The sequence below is a fragment of the Bos javanicus genome, chromosome 4 (assembly GCF_032452875.1).
Source record: "Bos javanicus breed banteng chromosome 4, ARS-OSU_banteng_1.0, whole genome shotgun sequence".
NCBI classification, from domain to species: Eukaryota; Metazoa; Chordata; class Mammalia; order Artiodactyla; family Bovidae; genus Bos; species Bos javanicus.
The window spans coordinates 57,047,140-57,067,462 of NC_083871.1; the positions used below are offsets into that span (position 1 = coordinate 57,047,140).

General features: G+C 39.4%; 1 protein-coding gene across 4 annotated transcripts in view; it reads left to right on the forward strand.

Annotated features, from left to right (window-relative positions):
* DOCK4 (dedicator of cytokinesis 4) overlaps nucleotides 1–20,323 on the forward strand; it is a 481,885-nt gene that overhangs the window by 244,233 nt on the left and 217,329 nt on the right. For all 4 annotated transcript variants that reach the window (XM_061414091.1, XM_061414095.1, XM_061414093.1 and 1 more), the window contains exons 9-12: nucleotides 6,158–6,239; nucleotides 6,987–7,047; nucleotides 11,066–11,198; nucleotides 15,550–15,638. In XM_061414091.1, coding sequence (XP_061270075.1) covers nucleotides 6,158–6,239; nucleotides 6,987–7,047; nucleotides 11,066–11,198; nucleotides 15,550–15,638 — 365 coding nt within the window. The remainder of the gene's footprint in view (nucleotides 1–6,157; nucleotides 6,240–6,986; nucleotides 7,048–11,065; nucleotides 11,199–15,549; nucleotides 15,639–20,323) is intronic.

Sequence of the window (20,323 nt, forward strand, 5' to 3'; positions counted from 1 at the left end):
GTATCTGACTCTGTGCAACCCCATGGACTGTAGCCTAGCAGGCACCTCTGTCCATGGGATTCTCCAGGCAAGAATACTGGAGTGCGCTGCTGTGACCTCCTCCAGGGCTCTTCCCGACCCAGGGATGACACCTGTGTCTCCTGCATCGCAGGTGGATTCTTTACTGCTGAGCCACCAGGGAAGCCCTCTATAAAGTATAAGCACAACAGAACCAGATAGTTCTTTTTCCAGTTTGTGTACCAGAACACGACCATCCAAGTGTTTTCTCTCTTTTGTTACTGTTGCTTTTGGAGAACATAAATTTATTTCAGTGTTTTAACTGTCCAAAATGATTTTGAAAGTATTCTTTGCAATTTTTGTGGATTAATCAGACTTCAACCTCAATATATTATCATCATAAATTATTGTATAAAGTATATGTTGTATAACTTTCACAAACATTAAAGCACTAGGTAGCTATACATTGTGTAACTTTCACAAACATTAAACCACTAGGCATTCCTAACTGTAGGTACATTGCTTCTTATAAGAGGGGAGCTATAGAGTTATAAACAAAAATCCATATAGAGAAATACAAAAATGTCCTTGATGCTGGTCATCCCTAACTATGGGTACATTGCTCTATGAAATCAAATGATTGTCCTAGGAATGCTGTATTGGAGAGCCACTTGATATGATGACTCAGAAAGCTGGGAGGACCCTCCCACATCTGTCCAGAAGGCCTCCAAGACCCTAGGTAGGGTCATTAGAAGGACAGCTGCTTCTGTGTGTTAGAAGGAGGCATGGGAAGATAGGAGCATCTTATCCTGCTGAGAAGAGAAGCCATTAGGGTCTTCAGATCTCTACTGTGCCGCCCACATTATTTGCATCATTGGTAAGAACTTTTCTACCAACTATGCTGTTGAAATAGACATAAACTCCCTAAACACAGATAAGTTTGTGGCTTTATTTATTTTTGTCTGGCTTCATGCGTTTTTTAATAATTTTTTATTTTATTGTACATATTCACAATAAAAACCCTGGGTTCACATGGTATGGTTAGACTTGCTCTTTTTGTGTCTGTTATGAGATGTGCTGTTCTTATGAAGATAGCTTTGTGGTTAAGACCTGAGACTTTGGAATCAGACCCTGGAAATTAATTTCCTGGCTCCACCCTTGACTGACCGTGCAACTTTGGCCAACTTACCCATTATCTCCAAACTCCAGCTTTCTCATTTGTAAAACGGGGATGGGAGGGGCTCCTCCCTTATAGGGTGATTATGAAACTTAGAGAAAAATCTGTGTAAAGTGTATGTACACCAGGATGGGGTGTATTTTGAGTTGTACTATTTTTCCCCGGGATATCTGGGGATGAATGTGCCCACTGTTACTTCACTATCTTGGTTTTCTCAAATCCTTTTTTAGAAGAAGGCACGTTATAAATAATAAATAATTGTGAGTTTTCATTCTTTATTTCCAAAGACACAATTTACTCTTGTTGATTTATCACACAATGATTCATAATGGCTCACACAAGGAATTCAGGTGGACACTAAATTTCTCTGGCAGTGAAATTTCCTCTGGGAGCACACAGCATTGTAAGGGGAAGTCAAATGATGATTTTTCTCCGCTAGTAATAATATCAAATCCCATTTCTTCAGTGTTGCTGAAAGTGTTCTATGTGCTAATTCATTGTTTGATGATGAAGAAGGAGGCATTCCCATTTGAAAATATGTCACCATAGATACTTCCATTACAATATAGTTGTTATAATAAAGACCTAGAATGTGCATGGTGGACAGAGTTACATGGCATGGACTAGAATCTAGAGTGGTCTTGAAGTTAATTAGGTGACTCTTACATCTGATGGTAAGGTCCCATTGATTGATATGTCCCTGGAGAATTTCATGTATTTCGCTGCCATGAAGTGTAAAAGATGTTATATGGAAGACAGCGAACGTTGCTACCCAATAATTTGTATTTTTTTCCTAAAAGATTGTATTTGTTCAGTCTTTAAATACCTAGAAGGTACAAAATCATTAGCTGATATCTGGGAATGGAAATAGTAAGTATGCATATCTTATAATAGAACACTTTTTTTGCTTTGTTTTTAAACTTTTTATTTTCTTGGAGTATAGCCAATTAACAATATTGTGGTAGTTACAGGTAGATAGCAAAGGGACTCAGCCATACATATACATGTATCCATTCTCTCCCAACCTCCCCTTCTCTTCCAGGCTGGTAATAGGACACTTTTTAAATTGACAAAAACTAATTTTGTTTTCTGATCAGAGTTGCCACTCTTTGACTCAACTGTAGAAAGTTGAAAATATCTTTGTAGGTGGCCACAAAAGTTTTTGAGAGAATTTTAGAAGATGTGCCATGGTGGAATGTCATTGACTTAATTAGTTTCTTCCCTGGCCTTAAAGGCAACATATTGGCATTCTCCAAATGTGTGTGAGTGTGTGAAAGCGTGAAAGTGTTTATCGCTCAGTCCTGTCTGACTCTTTGTGACCTCCTGTGTCAATGGGGAAACAGTGGAAACAGTGTCAGACTTTATTTTTTTGGGCTCCAAAATCACTGCAGATGGTGACTGCAGCCATGAAATTAAAAGACGCTTACTCCTTGGAAGAAAAGTTATGACCAACCTAGATAGCATATTCAAAAACAGAGACATTACTTTGCCAACAAAGGTCCATCCAGCCAAGGCTATGGTTTTTCCTGTGGTCATGTATGGATGTGAGAGTTGGACTGTGAAGGAGGCTGAGTGCTGAAGAATTGATGCTTTTGAACTGTGGTGTTGGAGAAGACTCTTGCGAGTCCCTTGGACTGCAAGGAGATCCAACCAGTCCATTCTGAAGGAGATCAGCCGTGGGATTTCTTTGGAAGGAATGATGCTAAAGCTGAAACTCCAGTACTTTGGCCACCTCATGCAAAGAGTTGACTCATTGGAAAAGACTCTGATGCTGGGAGGGATTGGGGGCAGGAGGAGAAGGGGACGACAGAGGATGAGATGGCTGGATGGCATCACTGACTCGATGGACGTGAGTCTGAGTGAACTCCGGGAGTTGGTGATGGACAGGGAGGCCTGGCGTGCTGCGATTCATGGGGTCGCAGAGTCGGACACGACTGAGCAACTGAACTGAACTGAACTGTGTCCATGGGATTCTCCAGGCAAGAAAACTGGAGAGAGTTACTATGCCCTCCTCCAGGGGATATTCCCAACCCAAAAACTGAACCCACGTCTCTTGCAGATGGGTGACAGGTTCTTTAATACCACCTGGTGAGCATGTGGGTGGGTATTTATTTGTAATTCAAAGATTCTGAAATGTATTGTTATAGTTCTTTTTTTTTTTCTTCTGAAACCATTTGCCAATTAAGTGGTTGCTCTATCACCAAAGCTGAAAGAAATTGAATTTGTATACCAACAATTTGTCACCGGATGAATAAAAAAGATTTTGTTTAATTGACCATAAGAGAGTTTTTCCCCCTCTTAGAAGTCTGTGTTTTAAGAAAATTGCACATGACTTTTTTCTCCGTATTACCCATCTTCAGTCTATTTTTAGACTGAAGGCATGCTTAAGTTAAGGGATATGGCTTAGTAAATATTGATATTCTTTCTGAAACAGGATATGATATAATACTTGCATAATCAGGATTCTGTCTAGACTAGTGAAATTAAAATAGTGACAGGGCAAAAGGAATCCCTGAAATGGAATGCTTTAGAAAACGTTTCACCAAAATATTGATACAATTTGTGAATATAAAATAGTATTTTATATCAACATTAAAGTCAAGGTCTCAATATCTGGAATGCTGTATTGACTTTTGTAATTAATATTATTGTTATTTATCATTTTGACTGATCTTTCAGAAGGTAAAGTGGCATTTGTTTCAAATGTTTTCGTCTGGATAAAGAGGAGTCTCAAACATAAATGCACCTCAAAAATATAGAATAGAGCATGCTGCCTATAATCAGAAAAGGGGAAAATGATCACACTGCTTTCATTTTGGGCTAAAATATAATCAATAAATACGTCAGTAGATGCTGCCCAAGAAGCAAAACCAAATATTGGTCTTAAACTTTAAGAGTTTTGACCAACTAAAACCAAATACTTAAAATCTTTCTGAAGCTTCACATTTGTTTAGTAAAATGTATTTCCAAAATCATTTTTCTAAGAATACTTCATTAAAAAAATTACGAAGGAACACTTTCAAACCAGGGATGGCTTTGAAACCTACTAAATCAAGTTTAGCCCAGAAAGAGTATGGAGAGAGTTAGGACCAGGCTTCACTGAGTCAGTGGGTGTCCCTTACAGATGAATTTCTTCTGTATCTCAATGTTCTGTAAATATGCCCAGTTATTCTATGAAGCAGAGAAAGAATTTATTTTATAGCATTCAAATGAGGGTAGGTATTATGTGGCATAGAATTCCTACTCAGTCACACATCAGCTCTGTGATCTTGGACAAAACTATTTACTATTTCTTAGTTTTCCCAACTATAAAATGACATAATAAGAGTACCAACTTCCCAAGGGCATTGTGAGGATAAAAGGGGTTAATCCATGTAAAGTCCTTAGCAGAGTGCCCATTCTCAAATAAACAATAGTATTTTCTTAAAGAAATAGTATTACCTAGTGCTATGATTATTTTAAAGTGTAATTCATGTTTCCCCAAGATGAATTTTTGTACATTTCCTTTTAGTACATCTTAAATTTGAAATAATAGTGAATATTCTTCCACTCTGAGGTGAGCTTGTAGTCCTTTGCTATGAATTATAGTAAATGACAATTGAATAAGATTAATTTAACTCTGCAGTCTTGGTAGAATCTGTCATTTCCAGCCTCTGCCTCAGAATTATATGGGAACTTTGTATGCTTCATTTGAGAATCCTTGCAGCAAGTTATATTTTCCTCATGGGATCTCCTCAGCCACTGCTCTGTGGGATAACACATAGGTACTAGGTGCAGGAAGTGACCCCATAGACATGTGTATTGCTTGCCCTTTGTTGTGTGGAAGATCAGGGATAGGCATTAAAAAAGGACAGAGTGAGCCAGGTAGTTGAATCTGTTAAATATATCTGTCTTGATTTAGATGGCAAAAGAGAATAAAAATGTTCCAAAACAGCCATAAATTTAAAACCGTATGCTTCCTTAGAGATCTGATTATGGTTCTCATTTCTCCCCCTATGGGGAGAAGGGAGAGTTTGGAAGACAGTGCCATTATTTATGGCAAGAACCAAGTGATGAATATGCATGGAGACTTGGAAAGGTCTGAGCCTTCCTAATGCCTTACTCTCCCTTTCTCTGCTTGATCCCTAGACTGAAGGAAGCTACTGACCAAGGCTAGCCATTTGCTAATTTCACATTTTGGAGATTTTAGCTGTATGTTCTCTGCCTGAGGCAGCCAGCCATTTGATTCTATACTGGGCACCAGGATATTAAAATTCAGAAGTTTGTGGTAGCTGGTACATTAATGTTGGGGGCAGAGGTGATACTCATTTTATTTTTTTTTTAATATAAATATTGTAACACATTACCTTGAAATGAATTAGTGGCTGATCAACAGCATTATTTGTATTTAAATCCAGGTGTTCCTGCAATTTGAATTGCAAGTTCTGCAGGCATTGTGAGGTCTTCTATTCCTTTGTGGACCAAAGAATATTTAGGTTTCACTACCTGGTCTCTCTTTTTGTGTTTTGGATTAGGTTTATAAGAGCATAAAATACTAAGCCTTCTAATGGATTGTTAGCACTCGGAATAATGTTCATGTATGATGTGAAGTAAATACTGTGACGCAAAGCATGAAAAATAATCTTAGGTACAAATACACAGAACATGTTAAGTCAGATTTTTTCCTTTTAGTGTCCTTGTTTCTACTTTTTAAAATAATAGTGATGATTTCATGGATATGGAAACTTTCTAAAAGTTAATTTTTTTGTTTGTTTGCATATGTATGTTTTCTGCTTTTGCACATTCTGCTTTGCCAGCTTTGTCAGAAGTGAAGCAAATGTTTACTGTCTTGGGTACTCTTCTAATTTATATACACGGTTTTGATATCAGTGAAAAGCCTAAAAAATTTTGAGTTTAACCTTTAGGACAAAGAGCAGCTAGAAAGGTGACGAGTCCTTAAATATTAATTAATTCTAAAAATATTCAACTTCTTTTCTCTTGTAGCGAGAGATTTTTCTTGAGGCTAAATAGAAACGGGCTTCCCAAAGCCCCAGATAAACCAGAACGACACTGCTCTCTCTTCGTGGTAAGTGGATCTTGTTTTATCAAGGAGGCAGATTCTTTCTTAAGTACTTTATCTTATTTAAGAGACGTAAGTTATTATGAGAGAACATAGTAGATTTGCTGAAACTTTGTAAATAACACATAAATTACAGTGAAAGTGGTATGAAAGTTTTAGTTGCTCAGTGGTATCTGACTCTTTGCCCGTCAGGCTCCACTGTCCATGGGATTTCCTAGGCAAGAATACTAGAGTAGGTTGCCATTTGCTCCTCCAGGGGATCCTCCTGACACAAGGATCAAACCCGGATCTCCTGCATTGCAGGAGATTGTTTGCTGTCTGAGCCACCAGGGAAGAGTATAAATTACCATGATGCCCTGAAATCTGAATGCCAGCTTTCACAATCACACCTTTGTCCCATCAGTGTGTATAAGAGCCTGTTCTTTATGGCTGAAGCCCAGTGTGACAGGGCTCAGAGTGGCACGTGGTATTTAGTATGTATTTAAGAAATATTTAAAGAATGAGTGAGCTAGAGACTGAAAAAAGAATGGGCTTTTCTTTTTTAAGTCTTATTTGACATCTGTAGGCTTACAGTAAAGTTGATCACAGTGGTATTTTTAGAACAGGATTTGAATTATGTGCTTCTGCTCCAAAAAATCCAAGAATGCTCATATTTGTCTTTCTTCTGTTATTTGTTAAAACAATGTGCTATCCCTTCAAGTGTTTCTGCCTAAAGGATGAGTTCTACAATGACCAGACTTTGTTTTTCGGTAGGATTTGGGGAGCAGCGAGCTCAGAAAGGACATCTACATCACTGTGCACATCATCCGAATCGGTAGGTGTGACACTTGGCGTGATAGGAGCATGACGGGGAGAACTGCCCAGAGGCTTCTGTGTACTTGTGATTTATGTGCTGTCTGGGTCAAAAAGAAGTCCAAGCAAGATCTGAATCCCATATTCGCAGAATTTGGGATTCTGGTCTCCCCAGACTCTCACACCGCCATAAATAGAGTTTGTTCTCTCTCCATATAAGTCATTAGTTAGTTTGCTGCATTTCATTTAGTTTTATTGGACTTTCTAAAAATATTGGATTCATACACTTGGTATTTGTCTACTCAAATTCTAATTTCTGTTAACAGCATACATTAAACTTTTAGGAGCTGGATTTTCTACACATTTATGAAAACTTTACACCAACTGGCATTTCCCAAAGTGTGGAAGGCTGCAGAACATTATTACACAAGGTGCTATAAGAAAAAGGCTACGGAAAATTGAATGCTGTATATATATTTTTCACTTGTATAATTTCGTCAGCTTATTAAAGAGTCTTGAGAAATCCTACTGGGAAGAATAAAATTGCTTCTCTAACTTTGTTGACCCTAGCTCTCTCCAGATTTGATTTGACTGTGGAAACACTTATATAATGTTACACTTACTAACCTCTTGCAGAACACACTTTCAGTGTTCTATGATGCCCTTGCACATTAAAACCAAAATATGGTCACTAGGTTTACGCATGTAAGACCTCTAAAAGCAGGCATTTTATGGCAGAGGAAATACATGGTGGAACCTAAGTCATTTCTCTAGGAAAGCTAACCAACTGATACTGAGAACTGGCTTCTCCTTCCTCACTAACTGTTACACGACTTGCTGAGGAAAACTTCTGCAGAATAGTGATATCTCACCATGCAGTCCCGCATGGTGATTTTTTTTTTTTAATGGTTTTTTATTTTATACACACGATGACCCCATTTTGCATTGAGAGAGACTATAAAACGTTGTTTCAACAAAGATTTTCTAAGCATTTTTTTCCTCATAAAAGTCTGTTTTGAAAAACCCATTTAATTTTATCTTCTTTTCATATTTGAGGGGCAGTAGAAATAAATAAATAAGTGAACTGTCTTTGGTTTTGTTTTAATTTTCTTTTTATACATGAGTATGGGGTGTAGAAATTGGAAAGAGTCTTTTAAAACTGGCAAAGTTGTAATGCGTGTTTCTGTTTGTTTATGAGATAGAGCCTCTGTCTGTGCCCAGGATGGCAGGGGTGCAGTTTATGGAATTCTTTGTGGTTTTTAAAAAATTTATTCAAATTTGTCACAGCAATTGTTAATGTAAAATGTGATTTTGGATATCTTCATGTAAACATGGATACAATTTGAACATAATCTTCTACAAATTTGAGATAAAAAGTAAACCACTCTAGCTTTCAGAACTTTTAGAAAAGTATCTACAGGCTTTTGGTGGTAGAAAATGATCACATGTCTTGCTTGCCCATGGGCTGGGTATCTCTGTCCTTCACTCCCAGGATACAGCTGAGGAAACGACTGCATAGTATTACCCATCACAGGGCTGCCTTTCAAATACCTGGCATTTGATTAGTGGCTGTATATTTTACTAAGCTATTTATGATCATTAAGTCATCAGAATGAATGTTGAATCCTAAATTACCTACCTTCCTTCCCTAAGCTTTGATCGAATTAATTCTATATTGACATTACTGCAAAAACTTGCCTGATGATCAGTCCAATAATAATGAAGGTAAGAAACTCAGAAAAGTTAAGATTTAATCTGCTTCAGTGAAATAAAGGAGTGGAAGATCCTTGTCTATCAGGGGCAAGTAGAAAAATTATTCTAGAAAGAGTAAGAACTTTTTCTAGATTATTCCTTGTATAGACTTAATAAGAAAAGGGCACACTGACCTGCACTGGCTGCCGAGAGCTGGAGTAACAGTACCTGGCCTGGAATTTGAGGCCTCGTCTTTGATCGGAAAAAAGGGGAGGAAATAAAGATAAGTAGTTTCCCCACACTAGATTCATAAATAACTGCATGATTTCTATTTAGCAGTGATTGATTCAACTTGCAACAAAACAGATAATGGCCATTCATAATTATAAAGGGCAGGCCTGAACAGAAATACTTATATTGCTTATTTATCAGCCCAACAAACTTAGTTGGTCTTTTACCACATTTGTTTATACCCACTACACAAGTTTTCATAATTTTAGGTATATTTATCCCTTTTTTATCATGAGCAATCATTATAGGCTTTCACCATGAAACAAAAGCATCTCATGTATTTTCTACCATAGGGAATACCCATTCCTCTTACCAGTATATTTGTAATTATTGAAACTATTTGCGTATTACCCAACCAGTAGCCCTAGCTATATAGCTAACAGCTAATATTACAGCTGGACACCTCCTAATTCATGTAATTGGAGGAACAACCTTTGCCCTAATAATTGTTAGTCCTACCACAGCCTTCATTACATTTATTGTCCTTGTTTTGCTTACTATTCTTGAATTCCCAGTAGTCAGGTTTACGTATTCACCCTGCTAATAAGCCTGTACCTACATGAGCCCCTGTGCTGCCTGCATGTGCTCTCAGTTGTAGCTGACTCTGCAACCCCATGGACTGCAGCCCGCCAGGCTCCTCTGCCCATGGGAGTCTCCAGGCAAGAATACCAGAGTGGGTTGCCATTTCCTCCTCCTGGGGATCTTTCCGACCCAGGGATCGTACCCACACTTCTTGCGTCTCCTACATGAGCAGGTGAATTCTTTACCACTGCACCACCTAGGAAACCCTGTACCTATATGGTAATACCTAATGACTCTCCAAACCCATGCATGTCACATAGTAAACACCGGTCCCTGATCTCAGAGGAGTCCTCTCAACTCTTTTTATAGTGTTGAGTCTAGTACATGATTTCATTGTAAATCAGCATTCTTATTATCCTTAGGCCTGTTAATCAATATATTAGTAATATACCAATGAAAATGAAACATCATCCAAGAAAGTACATTTCAAGGCTGTCACACATTAATTATTCAAAAGGGACTTCAAAAGGGAAAAATCCTTTTCATTATGTCAGAAGTCCTCTTCTTTTTTTTGTTTTTTTTTTTTTTGTTTTTTCTGTGGTTTTTACCACCATTAAGTGGTATTCCAGCTTCTATTTATAAATATTACTCTGAAGTTGATATATCAGAGGGGCAGTTTTCCTTTATTACAGAAGAATGAAAGCCAAATTGAATACTGCCATCCCTCTCTTTTTTTCTATTTAGCGTTGGATTTGGAAAGTACTAGAGCCATGCAGACATGCTGTAGCAGGACTTCAGTCAGATGGAAACAACGTGCAGATCTGTTCCCTAGCATCTGGAAACAGACTGGCAGACTTTTTTCATTATTTCTCCTCACGTTAGCTTGTTATGTTACAGCTCCAGTGTGCTTTTTGCTTTCAGTTTTCAAAATAACCCGTTGGTAATTAAATGCAACAATAAATTAAAACAGTATCTCAACCACAGATTTTGAAATGTCTAACAATTTAAACAAGTAGAAACCATGTCAGAGTTAAAAAAGGATCCCTGGAGATCTCAGCCTGAGTACTGAGCTGGGAAAGAACATGCTTATTTGCTCACCTGTGCTTACTTGTTATACCGTCAGGTAATCTCAAATCACTTCTTTTCAGAGGTGAAATGTTTGAAATCATTTTTTGAAATATGGAGAATCTTACAAGTAGAGAATGAAATAGGCACCCCTACTGCCTTTTTGGATGTGATTCTCCTGGGGTGCCTTCATGAATGCTTCGGGAAGGGTACCCACACCTGGGCTCAGCTTCAGTCTTCATGTTTTATAGGTAACAGCCAATGGCCAGAGTTTGCACTGCGTGCCCAAGGTCACACAACTATGTGGTCTGAGGGGAGAGTTCAGAATGGAGGCAACAGTTGCTCCAAATCTGTGTCTTTACCATCACCCATTACATTTCATATGGCTTATGTTAGAGCTGTATGTGTCTCGTCTTAAGCTGGATTAATCAAATGGCTCCTTGAACTAGGTGTGCTTTTTAATTGAACAGGTCGAATGGGGGCAGGAGAAAAAAAGAATGCCTGCAGTGTCCAGTACCGGCGACCCTTTGGCTGTGCAGTTCTTAGCATTGCTGACCTGCTGACTGGAGAGACGAAAGATGACCTCATCCTGAAAGTGTATATGTAAGGAGCTTGCACATGATGTGGGCTGGGGTGGGCATGGGGGTACATGGGGATCTTATGTGGTGAATCCTGCTTTCTGTGGGTAATGGAAGAGCCAGGGATGCACAGAGTTTAAGCCATTCCTCAAAAACTTAATCATCTCTAGGCCTACTACAATTGAGCCTACAAATCGTCATTTGCCTTTCAGAGGATTATGAAATTGAGAACCAAAAAGAATAGATAGCTTACCCACTGGGTGACCATCCCCTGCATAGAATACCTCCAAGAATTTAAAACCTGTTATATCTTTACCCTCAGAAAGTTCATTTGTTCTTGGAAAATGAAAATAGTTTTTAACATAAACTGATTATAATTAAGAAAAAGGAAGTTCAGATTGGGTGATTCCCCTCTTACTTTATGTATTATTAATTTATTATGTGGTGGTTTCGTCACTAAGTCATATCTGATGCTTTGCAACCCCATGGACTATATTCCGCCAGGGTCCTCTGTCCATGAGATTTCCCAGGCAAGAATACTGGAGTGGGTTGCCATTTCCTCCTGCAGGGGATCTTCTTAAAGATGGAACCCAGGTCTCCTGCATAGCAGGAGGATTCTTTACTGACTGAGTCACCGGGGAAGCCCATTTGTGGGCTTCCCTAACAAAGCACCATAAACAAGGAGGCTTAAGCCACAGACATTTATGGTCTCACTGTAATGGAAGCCACAGTTCCCAGATCACAGTGTTGGCTATGCTGATTCTTTCTGAGGGCTGTGAGGGGAATTCTGTTCCCTGCTTCTCTCTCCTGGTTTCTGGTGTCCTGTAGATGCATGACCTGATGTATGCCTTCATCATACATGACTTTCTCCAGGTGTGTGTATCTGTTTCTGTAACCACATTTCCCCTTTTTATATGGGCCTAGTTAGTTATACTGGGTTAGGACCCACCCTAAACAGCCTAATTTTAACTTGATTATCTGTGTAAAAACCCTATTCCCAAATAAGATCCTCAGAACGTGGTTTATGCATCTTTTGAGGGTCAGTGGCAGCAGATACAGTTCAGTTTGAACATTCCACGAAGAAAATCCACTTAATGTACTCCACACCCTAAGTTTTTAAAAAGGCACATGGTTTTCGCTTGCCCTTCCCTGAGCACCTGCCCGCAGGTCTGACAATGGAGAGATGACACACGGTGCCATCCTCAGAGCAGATGCACTGGGAATGGGGGATCTGGGATCCGCATTCCTGATTTGAGGACCACACTGCTGAACTCCTCTGTGAGTGAGCTTGCTTTTGTTATCTGTTCCGGCTGTTGCAGTGTGTACCAATGTGGAGGGGACCCACGTGGCCCGCTACCTGTGGGATATATACCTCAGGTTGCTTTTTGACAACACCTGCAGGATTTCTTGGATTTATCCATCTTCTACCCAGAGGCCCTGGGACCTGCACCACATGTTTGCTAATCAATTGACAAAGGTTCACTTATAGCCTGTGGTTTAGGACTAGAAACTCTCTTTGTCTCTTTTAAGAGTGATAAAATCTATGACCTTGATATTAAACTTGAAAACTTTTGGTGATACTACTGGGTAGTAAAGCATGCTACTCTTTTATCCCATCAGTTCAGTCGCTCAGCCGTGTCCAACTCTTTGCGACCCCATGAATCGCAGCACACCAGGCCTCCCTGTCCATTACCAACCCCCGGAGTTCACTCAAACTCATGTCCATCGAGTCAGGGATGCCTGCCAGCCCATGGTGGAGCGTAAATCCAGTATAATCCCCTTTCTAAATTTTACTGGTGATTGTGAAACATAGTTTAATTGCAACAATACTAATGATAATAGCCACCATTTACTTTGTGCTTACTGTGTGCAAGGAACCATGTTAATAAGCACTTTGCATGTGTCATGTCACTTTATTTTCATGACAAACTCATGAAGCAGATGCTGTTGGCTTTGTTTTCCACATAAGGGGACAGAGAGGCTAAATAGCACCCCAAATCACCTAACTAATCAGAACAGGAACCAGCTGTGAAGTCAGGACTGCCTAACTCAGAACCTGAGCTCTCATGTTACCAGGTCATATGTTTCAGGGTGTTATTTCACACCACCGTCTAGTGATGTGACAATGATGCTGTTAGGTGACCTTGCTTTTTAAGAAAAACTAAAATTTCTCACAAATGCAATCTCTTTGTTTCTTTGAGTGATCTTTCTAGGTATGCATAGGAAATGTTAGATTTATCTTGTCAGTGGGAAAACTGGGGGACCTGGAGTTCCTTGCATCCCTCTTGATTATGCAACCAGCCAAGGAAGACCCATGAATTCCAGTTCTGTGGGAGATACTCATTCTCCTGAAATTAAGTTGTACTGCTCTTTGTAGTTATTGTCTGTTTTTTTCATAAATATCAAATAAGGTTTGGGTTATTCTTGATGCAAGAGAGATCCCTTAAAAATTACAGATCAGCAATTTATGAATCCATTCCAGGATGAAAGCTAGGCAGTCAAAACAGTTATTGTAGATGAAAAAGAAGCTAGAGTTTATTAAAACATTTTAGAGGAGTGACTGTTAGAAACAATTTGGAAGAAATTTCTATTTGTTAAGGGGACCAAATCCTTAGACCAAACTGGAACTGAAACAGAGAATAGCAAGAAATACCTTGTCTGAGCCTGGAAGATACTTCAGTCACATACTTTAGGAGCTTTTATTTTATTTGGAGTTTTGTAGATTAAAAGCATGAATTCTAGAGTCCCTTAACTATTTAATAGGAAGCAAGCTATCTTTCTTCCTTCCCCACTGAGCTGAACTAAGAAAACTAGGAGCAGGGGCTACTAAGTGGTAATTTGGTATCTTACAGCTGGACAAGTGAAATGGTTTTATTTCACCTTAATTTTCCAGCCTTCTCAGTGTCAGTGTGGAGAAGGCAATGGCACCCCACTCCAGTACTCCTGCCTGGAAAATCCCATGGACGGAGGAGCCTGGTAGGCTGCAGTCCATGGGGTTGCTAAGAGTCGGACATGACTGAGCGACTTCACTTTCACTTTTTACTTTCATGCATTGGAGAAGGAAATGGCAACCCACTCCAGTGTTCTTGCCTGGAGAATCCCAGAGACAGGTGGGCTGCCGTCTGTGGGGTCGCACAGAGTCGGACACGACTGAAGCGACTTAGCAGCAGTAGCAGCAGCAGCAGCAGCAGTGTCAGTGCTCTTATTTGCTATCCTACCATTAACTGGTTCAAAAATAACCTCCATCCAGTTCATCCTGGAAAAGCTTATGGCAGTGAAATAAATAAATATGTAAGCGCATTGTGAATTATTGGCTACAGATGAGATCACAAGTAGGAAGTCACTATAGGGTGGAATATTTTGATTGATAGTTATAGAATCTTTGATTGTCAGGACCCTTGGGAGGGAGCCTTTGTTGCTAGTGAAAGATAGTAGTGAATTTACAAACGCATTCAGATGAGGGAGGGTCTCCCCAGCCTAACTGGGGCCGTCTCAGCAGTAAGAATAGAGCAGACCCAGATATTAACAAATCATCAGGAGTAACAGTCAGAGGGATATCCATTCAGTCATTCATGTAGCCAGTATTTTCTTTAAGCACCTACAGTGTTCAAAGTACTGAGGGGAACACAGGTATCTACCAGTCCCAGATCCAGTTCTCAAGAATCTTCAGAGTCTCCTAGGTGAACTCTAGCATGAGCTGGTGAAAGACAAGAGCTGAAAGACTAAGGTACAGATGGCTGTCAGAGTGAGAGATGGAGAAACGCCTTTTGGCCTAGAAGTAGAAAGTCTGAAAGAGTTACCTTAATTACCCTTCAGTAAATCCCAGCAGGTTTTTGCCAGTGCAAGTTGTGTTAACCTCAGTTGCATTTTGATGCTAGCCAACTTGGTCATGATATAATAGGTGGAGATTCAATAACGAGAAATAACATTTACTGAGCATTTACTTTATGCAGGGATTATCCTAAACTCAAGCTTGTTCAGTGTTCTAGTATATTACCCCCATTTCACAAACGAACAGATCAAGGCACAGTATAAGTAACTCACCCAAAGAACGTAGCTCAGTTAATAGTGAGGATCCAAATCCAGGGAGTCAGGATCTTAGCCTGTACTTCCTTCCACTGCATGCATTGTTCTCTGAGCTTCTCATAACCTGAATTGTTCATCTCAGCCACTTCATGAAGTAGTTGGTCATGCATTACCAGATACGGTCATTCCTGCCTATCTTGGGGCAGCTAAGCCAAGCCATGTTCTCTGTGTTGAGAACTGCAGGGAGGTTTAAGGAAGTACATTATAGTGGTTATATGAAAAGGGGCAGGTGTGTAGGAAAGTCATCTCATGCGTCATCAAAGCTTAACAGAGTGGCCATGATTTCACAGGTGTAATACAGAGAGTGAGTGGTACCAAATCCACGAGAATATCATCAAGAAGTTGAATGCGCGTTATAATTTGACTGGCTCCAATGCAGGTGAGTATATGGGTCTGTCTGACTCCCTACACTTTTCATTTCGGTTGCTTTGTTTTATTTGTCTGTAAAGAAGAAAATTTTCAGCCCTTTGTTTTTCTCTCTACTCACTCCCTAAAAGTGCTTGGTCAAAATGCTGGTATGTTTCCTTATTCTATGATAGGTTTATAGCTATAACTCTAAAAGATATATTCTTTTCTGGTTTGAGTCAAGGTAGAGTATCTGAGTTTTTTCTCTAGTCTTGGGATCTCCAGGTTGTTGCTGATTGCTGAAAACCAAATGACAAATATGCCTCGGTTCATGACAGTTGTGTGGAATGGGTTTGATGAACAGAAATTTTTGTCAATAAGGTCCAAGAAAAACATGCTTCTCTGCCTATAGCTGTAGTATTATATAGAGAAAAGCATATACATGCCATCTGGCAGGAACTGTAATATAATATAGCATTATAAAGTATACATAATACAAGTAGTTTAAATCACTGAGTGGTTTAAATCACTCAGTTGTGTCCGACTCTTTGAGACCCCATGGACTGTACAGTTCATGGAATTCTCCAGCCCAGAATACTGAAGTGGGTAACGTTTACTTTCTCCAGGGGATCTTCCCAATCCAGGAGTCGAACCAGGGTCTCCTGCATCGCAGGCAGGTTCTTTACCAGCTGAGCTACCAGAGAAGCACATATCAGGTGGTGCATACTCTTACACTAGTAATATACTAGACTTACACTATAGCATATGTAGGTTGTATAATATATTGAATGACATCTTTAAGTTTGATCAGTTATACAAAAACATGGTGAATATTATTCCTGTCCCACCTTCAAACCCACGTTGAAGCAGCATAAGCTATGAAGTTGTGTGCTTTAATTAAAGAAACTTCTAAATCAACTGGTATTTGAACTGAATGCATTGCTTTTTATGGCTGATCTTTAAAGTACCCTGAATATAGATGGTTGTGTTATAGTCCAACTTGCCTGGCAATTAAAACAATCTGAATTTAAATTTAGACCACCTTTTCTTCAGACCTGTGTACATTTCACCAGGCCAAGTGAAAATGTTAGTCACTCAGTCGTGTCCAATTCTTTGTGATCCCATGGACTGTAGCCCACCAGGCTTCTGTGTCCATGAAATTGTCCAGGCGAGATTACTAGAGTGGGTTGCCATTCCCTTCTCCAAGGGATCATCCTGATCCCGGGATCAAACATAGGTCTCTCGCACTGCAGGCAGATTCTACTGTTGCTCAGACAATAAAGAATCTGTCTACAGTGCAGGAGACCCTGCAGGGCTTGATCCCTGGGTCGGGAAGATCCCTTGGGGAAGGGAACGGTTACCCACTGCAGTATTCTTGCCTGGAGAATCCAATGAACAGAGGACCCTTTGCATATGACGATCCCACATCACCAGCCCAAAACAACCCACAAAGTAACTGCAGACAGAATCTCTGTGGTTTGGTCACTTGAGAGCCATAAATATTCGCAGCTCATTCATGTGGCAGCACTTCAGGCTGTAATGAATGGTGAGGTCAGTTTTCTCTTCAGTTTCCCAAGAGCAAAGGAGGGAACTTGGCTTCCTTTGATCCACACAAAATCCTCCATCTACCACTGAATAAAGAAAATACTTGCACTTGCTATTAAAGGTAGAGTCTCTGAAGGACCAGGAGATTTTAGTAGTGAATATAACTTGAAATAAGAAGAATACCTCAGAAACTGCTGTGTACACTTGTCTTCAATTTTTCTGTGAAAGAATTGAAATAGCATTTATTGTATAAAGACCAAGCGATTTATTTTAAATATACTTTCAGTAAGATGGTAGGCCTAGTGTTTTTTTAAAACTTTTCTTGCCAAATTCATTGACAAACTTCTAACCAAATTCATTACTTGTGACAGACTTTTTGGTATTTCTTGATGCCATGGATTATTTTTTATCATTAAATATATTTTGTACCTGTGCTGTCCACCTTGATAGGTACTAGCCACCTGGGGCTATTGAGCCTTAGACATGAGGCTGGTGTAGCACTGGGATTGAAGTGTGAGCATGCATGCTCAGTTGTGTCTGACTCTTGGCGACCCTATGGACTGTAGCCCGCCAGGCTCCTGTGTCCATGAGATTTTTGCAGCAAGAATACTGGATTGGGTTGCCATTTCCTTCTCCAGGGGATCTTCCTGACCCAGGGATTGAACCCGTGTCTCCTGGGTCTCCTGCACTGCAGGCGGTTTCTTTACTGCTGAGCCACTGGGGATGTCATTAAAGTGTGTAGTGCTTGTAAAATACATACTTGATTTTGAAGACTTGATACATATATAATGAATATGAAACAGCCCTTTAATAATTTTTATATTGATTATATGTTCAAAGGTAACATTGTGGATATATTGGTCTAAACATAATATATTACAAAAGTTAATTTTGTTTCTATTTTTTAAGTGGTTACTAGCCCCATAGGTGGCTCATATCATAGTTCTATTAGGCAGTGCTGCTCTAGACTGGATTTAAAGAATTTCCTTTTTGCGCTCTTTTGATGCCTCACATTCATTATGCCTTACTCCTTTGCTTCTGCCCACTAACTTTGGGTGGAGAAGTTTGTAGCCGTTGTGTATCTTTTTCTTTCTCTCCCAGAGTCCCATTACTTTTAATTTGCTTGCATTTGCCTCCTATGTGAATAAATAAATATAAAACTAACCCTGACCTGATTTTTCTCATGTAGTCCCTTCCCTCCTTACCATCACAGATGCAGTGTTGACTAAGCGAAGTGTGTTCATCTGTTCCAATATACTTGTTTCCAAACTCCTTGTCAACTCCCAGGTCTTTGCTCTTTGCAGTGTGCCTTACAATTCTTCTGTTGTTGGAGCCTTTGAGTTTATCATTGTCCTGACTGAAGTGATGCTCAGTGGGTGTTACCTGTGTGTTTACATCCATTGCACTGAAATGAAAAACTACTTGTTGCATCTTTGGAAAGAGTAAAAGAAACCATTTTACCATACAACCCTGCCTAGCAAGGTTTCTCTGCTTTGGCAGAATCAATCCTGCATTTTGCTGCCTGTCTTGATGCTGAGATTCCTAGATAGCTGAATATATACTCTTTAGGCTTGGCTTTTGCTGCAAAGCCCTGCCTGCTCTCCTATCCTTACAGCCCACTCCTCTCCTTCCCCCTCCTTTCAAGCCTGAGTCCCAGCCAGCTGCACCCAGCCAGCATCAACTCGCCTTCTATTCCTTTGGTCTCCTTCTGGTCCCTTCTAGCTCTCTCACAGCAAAGGCAAACCCAGCCCTAAGCCTTGTCACGCCAAAATACTGCTGCAGAGAGAAAAAGCTCAGACAGACACTTTTAAAAATTAGTAAATGAACTCTTTAGTCTTTCTTTCCATTTAAGTTTCCACTCTTCTTGGAGAGTGGAACATTGTTCTATTGTCACCTGTCTTGAGGGAAGGCAATTATAAAAATAATGGATAAAGTTTTAGGAGCTGTTTGGCTTTATTATTGAAAGGGAGGCATCTGATAGCGTACTTAAGGGGGAAACAAGAGTATAGGAAATTGAAGTTGGAAAATGGGATGCCTCATGATTAAATTATCACAGTGAAATGTTGACTTTTTCTCCTTGGACCATGGAGTAGTTGATTAAATGGAAGCAGTGCAGTCAAATGTTTTCAAGAGAATTAAATTCACTCAACAAAATGTTGTTTTAGTCCCTGCTTTCCTCCTGCTGTTCCTTGGTCATTATACTAAAAAGAGAAAAAAAGAATAACTTTGAAATTAGTTTTAGAATCAAATTCTACCACCTAATTTTCAGGCCTTTTATGCTTCATTGATGTGCTTCTATCTTTTGGAGTTGTAATCTTGTCTATTTAATAGGTAAAAGGAGTTGTCTAGATAACTGGGTTTTTCCTCCCCCTCTAACCTAAGACCTGTGCTGCTAAGGTACATTAACTACTATCTTTATTGGGTTTAGAAACTGGAAGAAAATTTCAGGTGATCCATGTAACTTTAAAGGTAAAAATATAATTGAATTAGCCTGTCTGTATGGTTAGATTTAGTTCATTGCAGTAATTCAAAATTTCCAAAGTTGTCCTCTGTGAGAATTTTTAAATCCAAAAATCATATTGTGAGAATTTGAACTTCTAAAAATAGTCATTAGAATTAGCCTGGTTGAAGTTGGTTGAGCAAATGGTTATTATTAACGTCACCTCTGATAGACATTAGCAGTTGAATTCTAGGAATGTGAAATAAGACTGAGCCAATATGATTTCCTGAGACACATTCAGTTCTATTATTTGAAATAACTTGTGTAAAAATCCTTGGCTCCTGTTCAGTATGTCCTAAGAGAAAATTCAGAATACTTTAATATTATCTATGTGTTTATGAAATCCTATTTCCTGTAGTTTGTACATGTAACTTACAACTAGAAGAAATCATATTTGCTAATCAGGTCAGTTTTACAATCTGCTTTTTGTCTTAGCCAGATGAGCACTGTGATTGCATTCCTGCCAGTTATACATTTTAACCCCCACAGAAGGTGAGACTCCTTCAGAATTACCTAGATAAGAAGCCCACTTACTTGTACAAGGAGGGCACTTTAATTCTGTGCAGGAAGTAAATGGTGTTCTTCATTTAACTGAGGTGAAAGGAGGCTTTTGAGAGAGTTAGACTGTATTTGGGGGAGTTGAGCATCCTGTCCTCACATAGACAGGTAGTTGT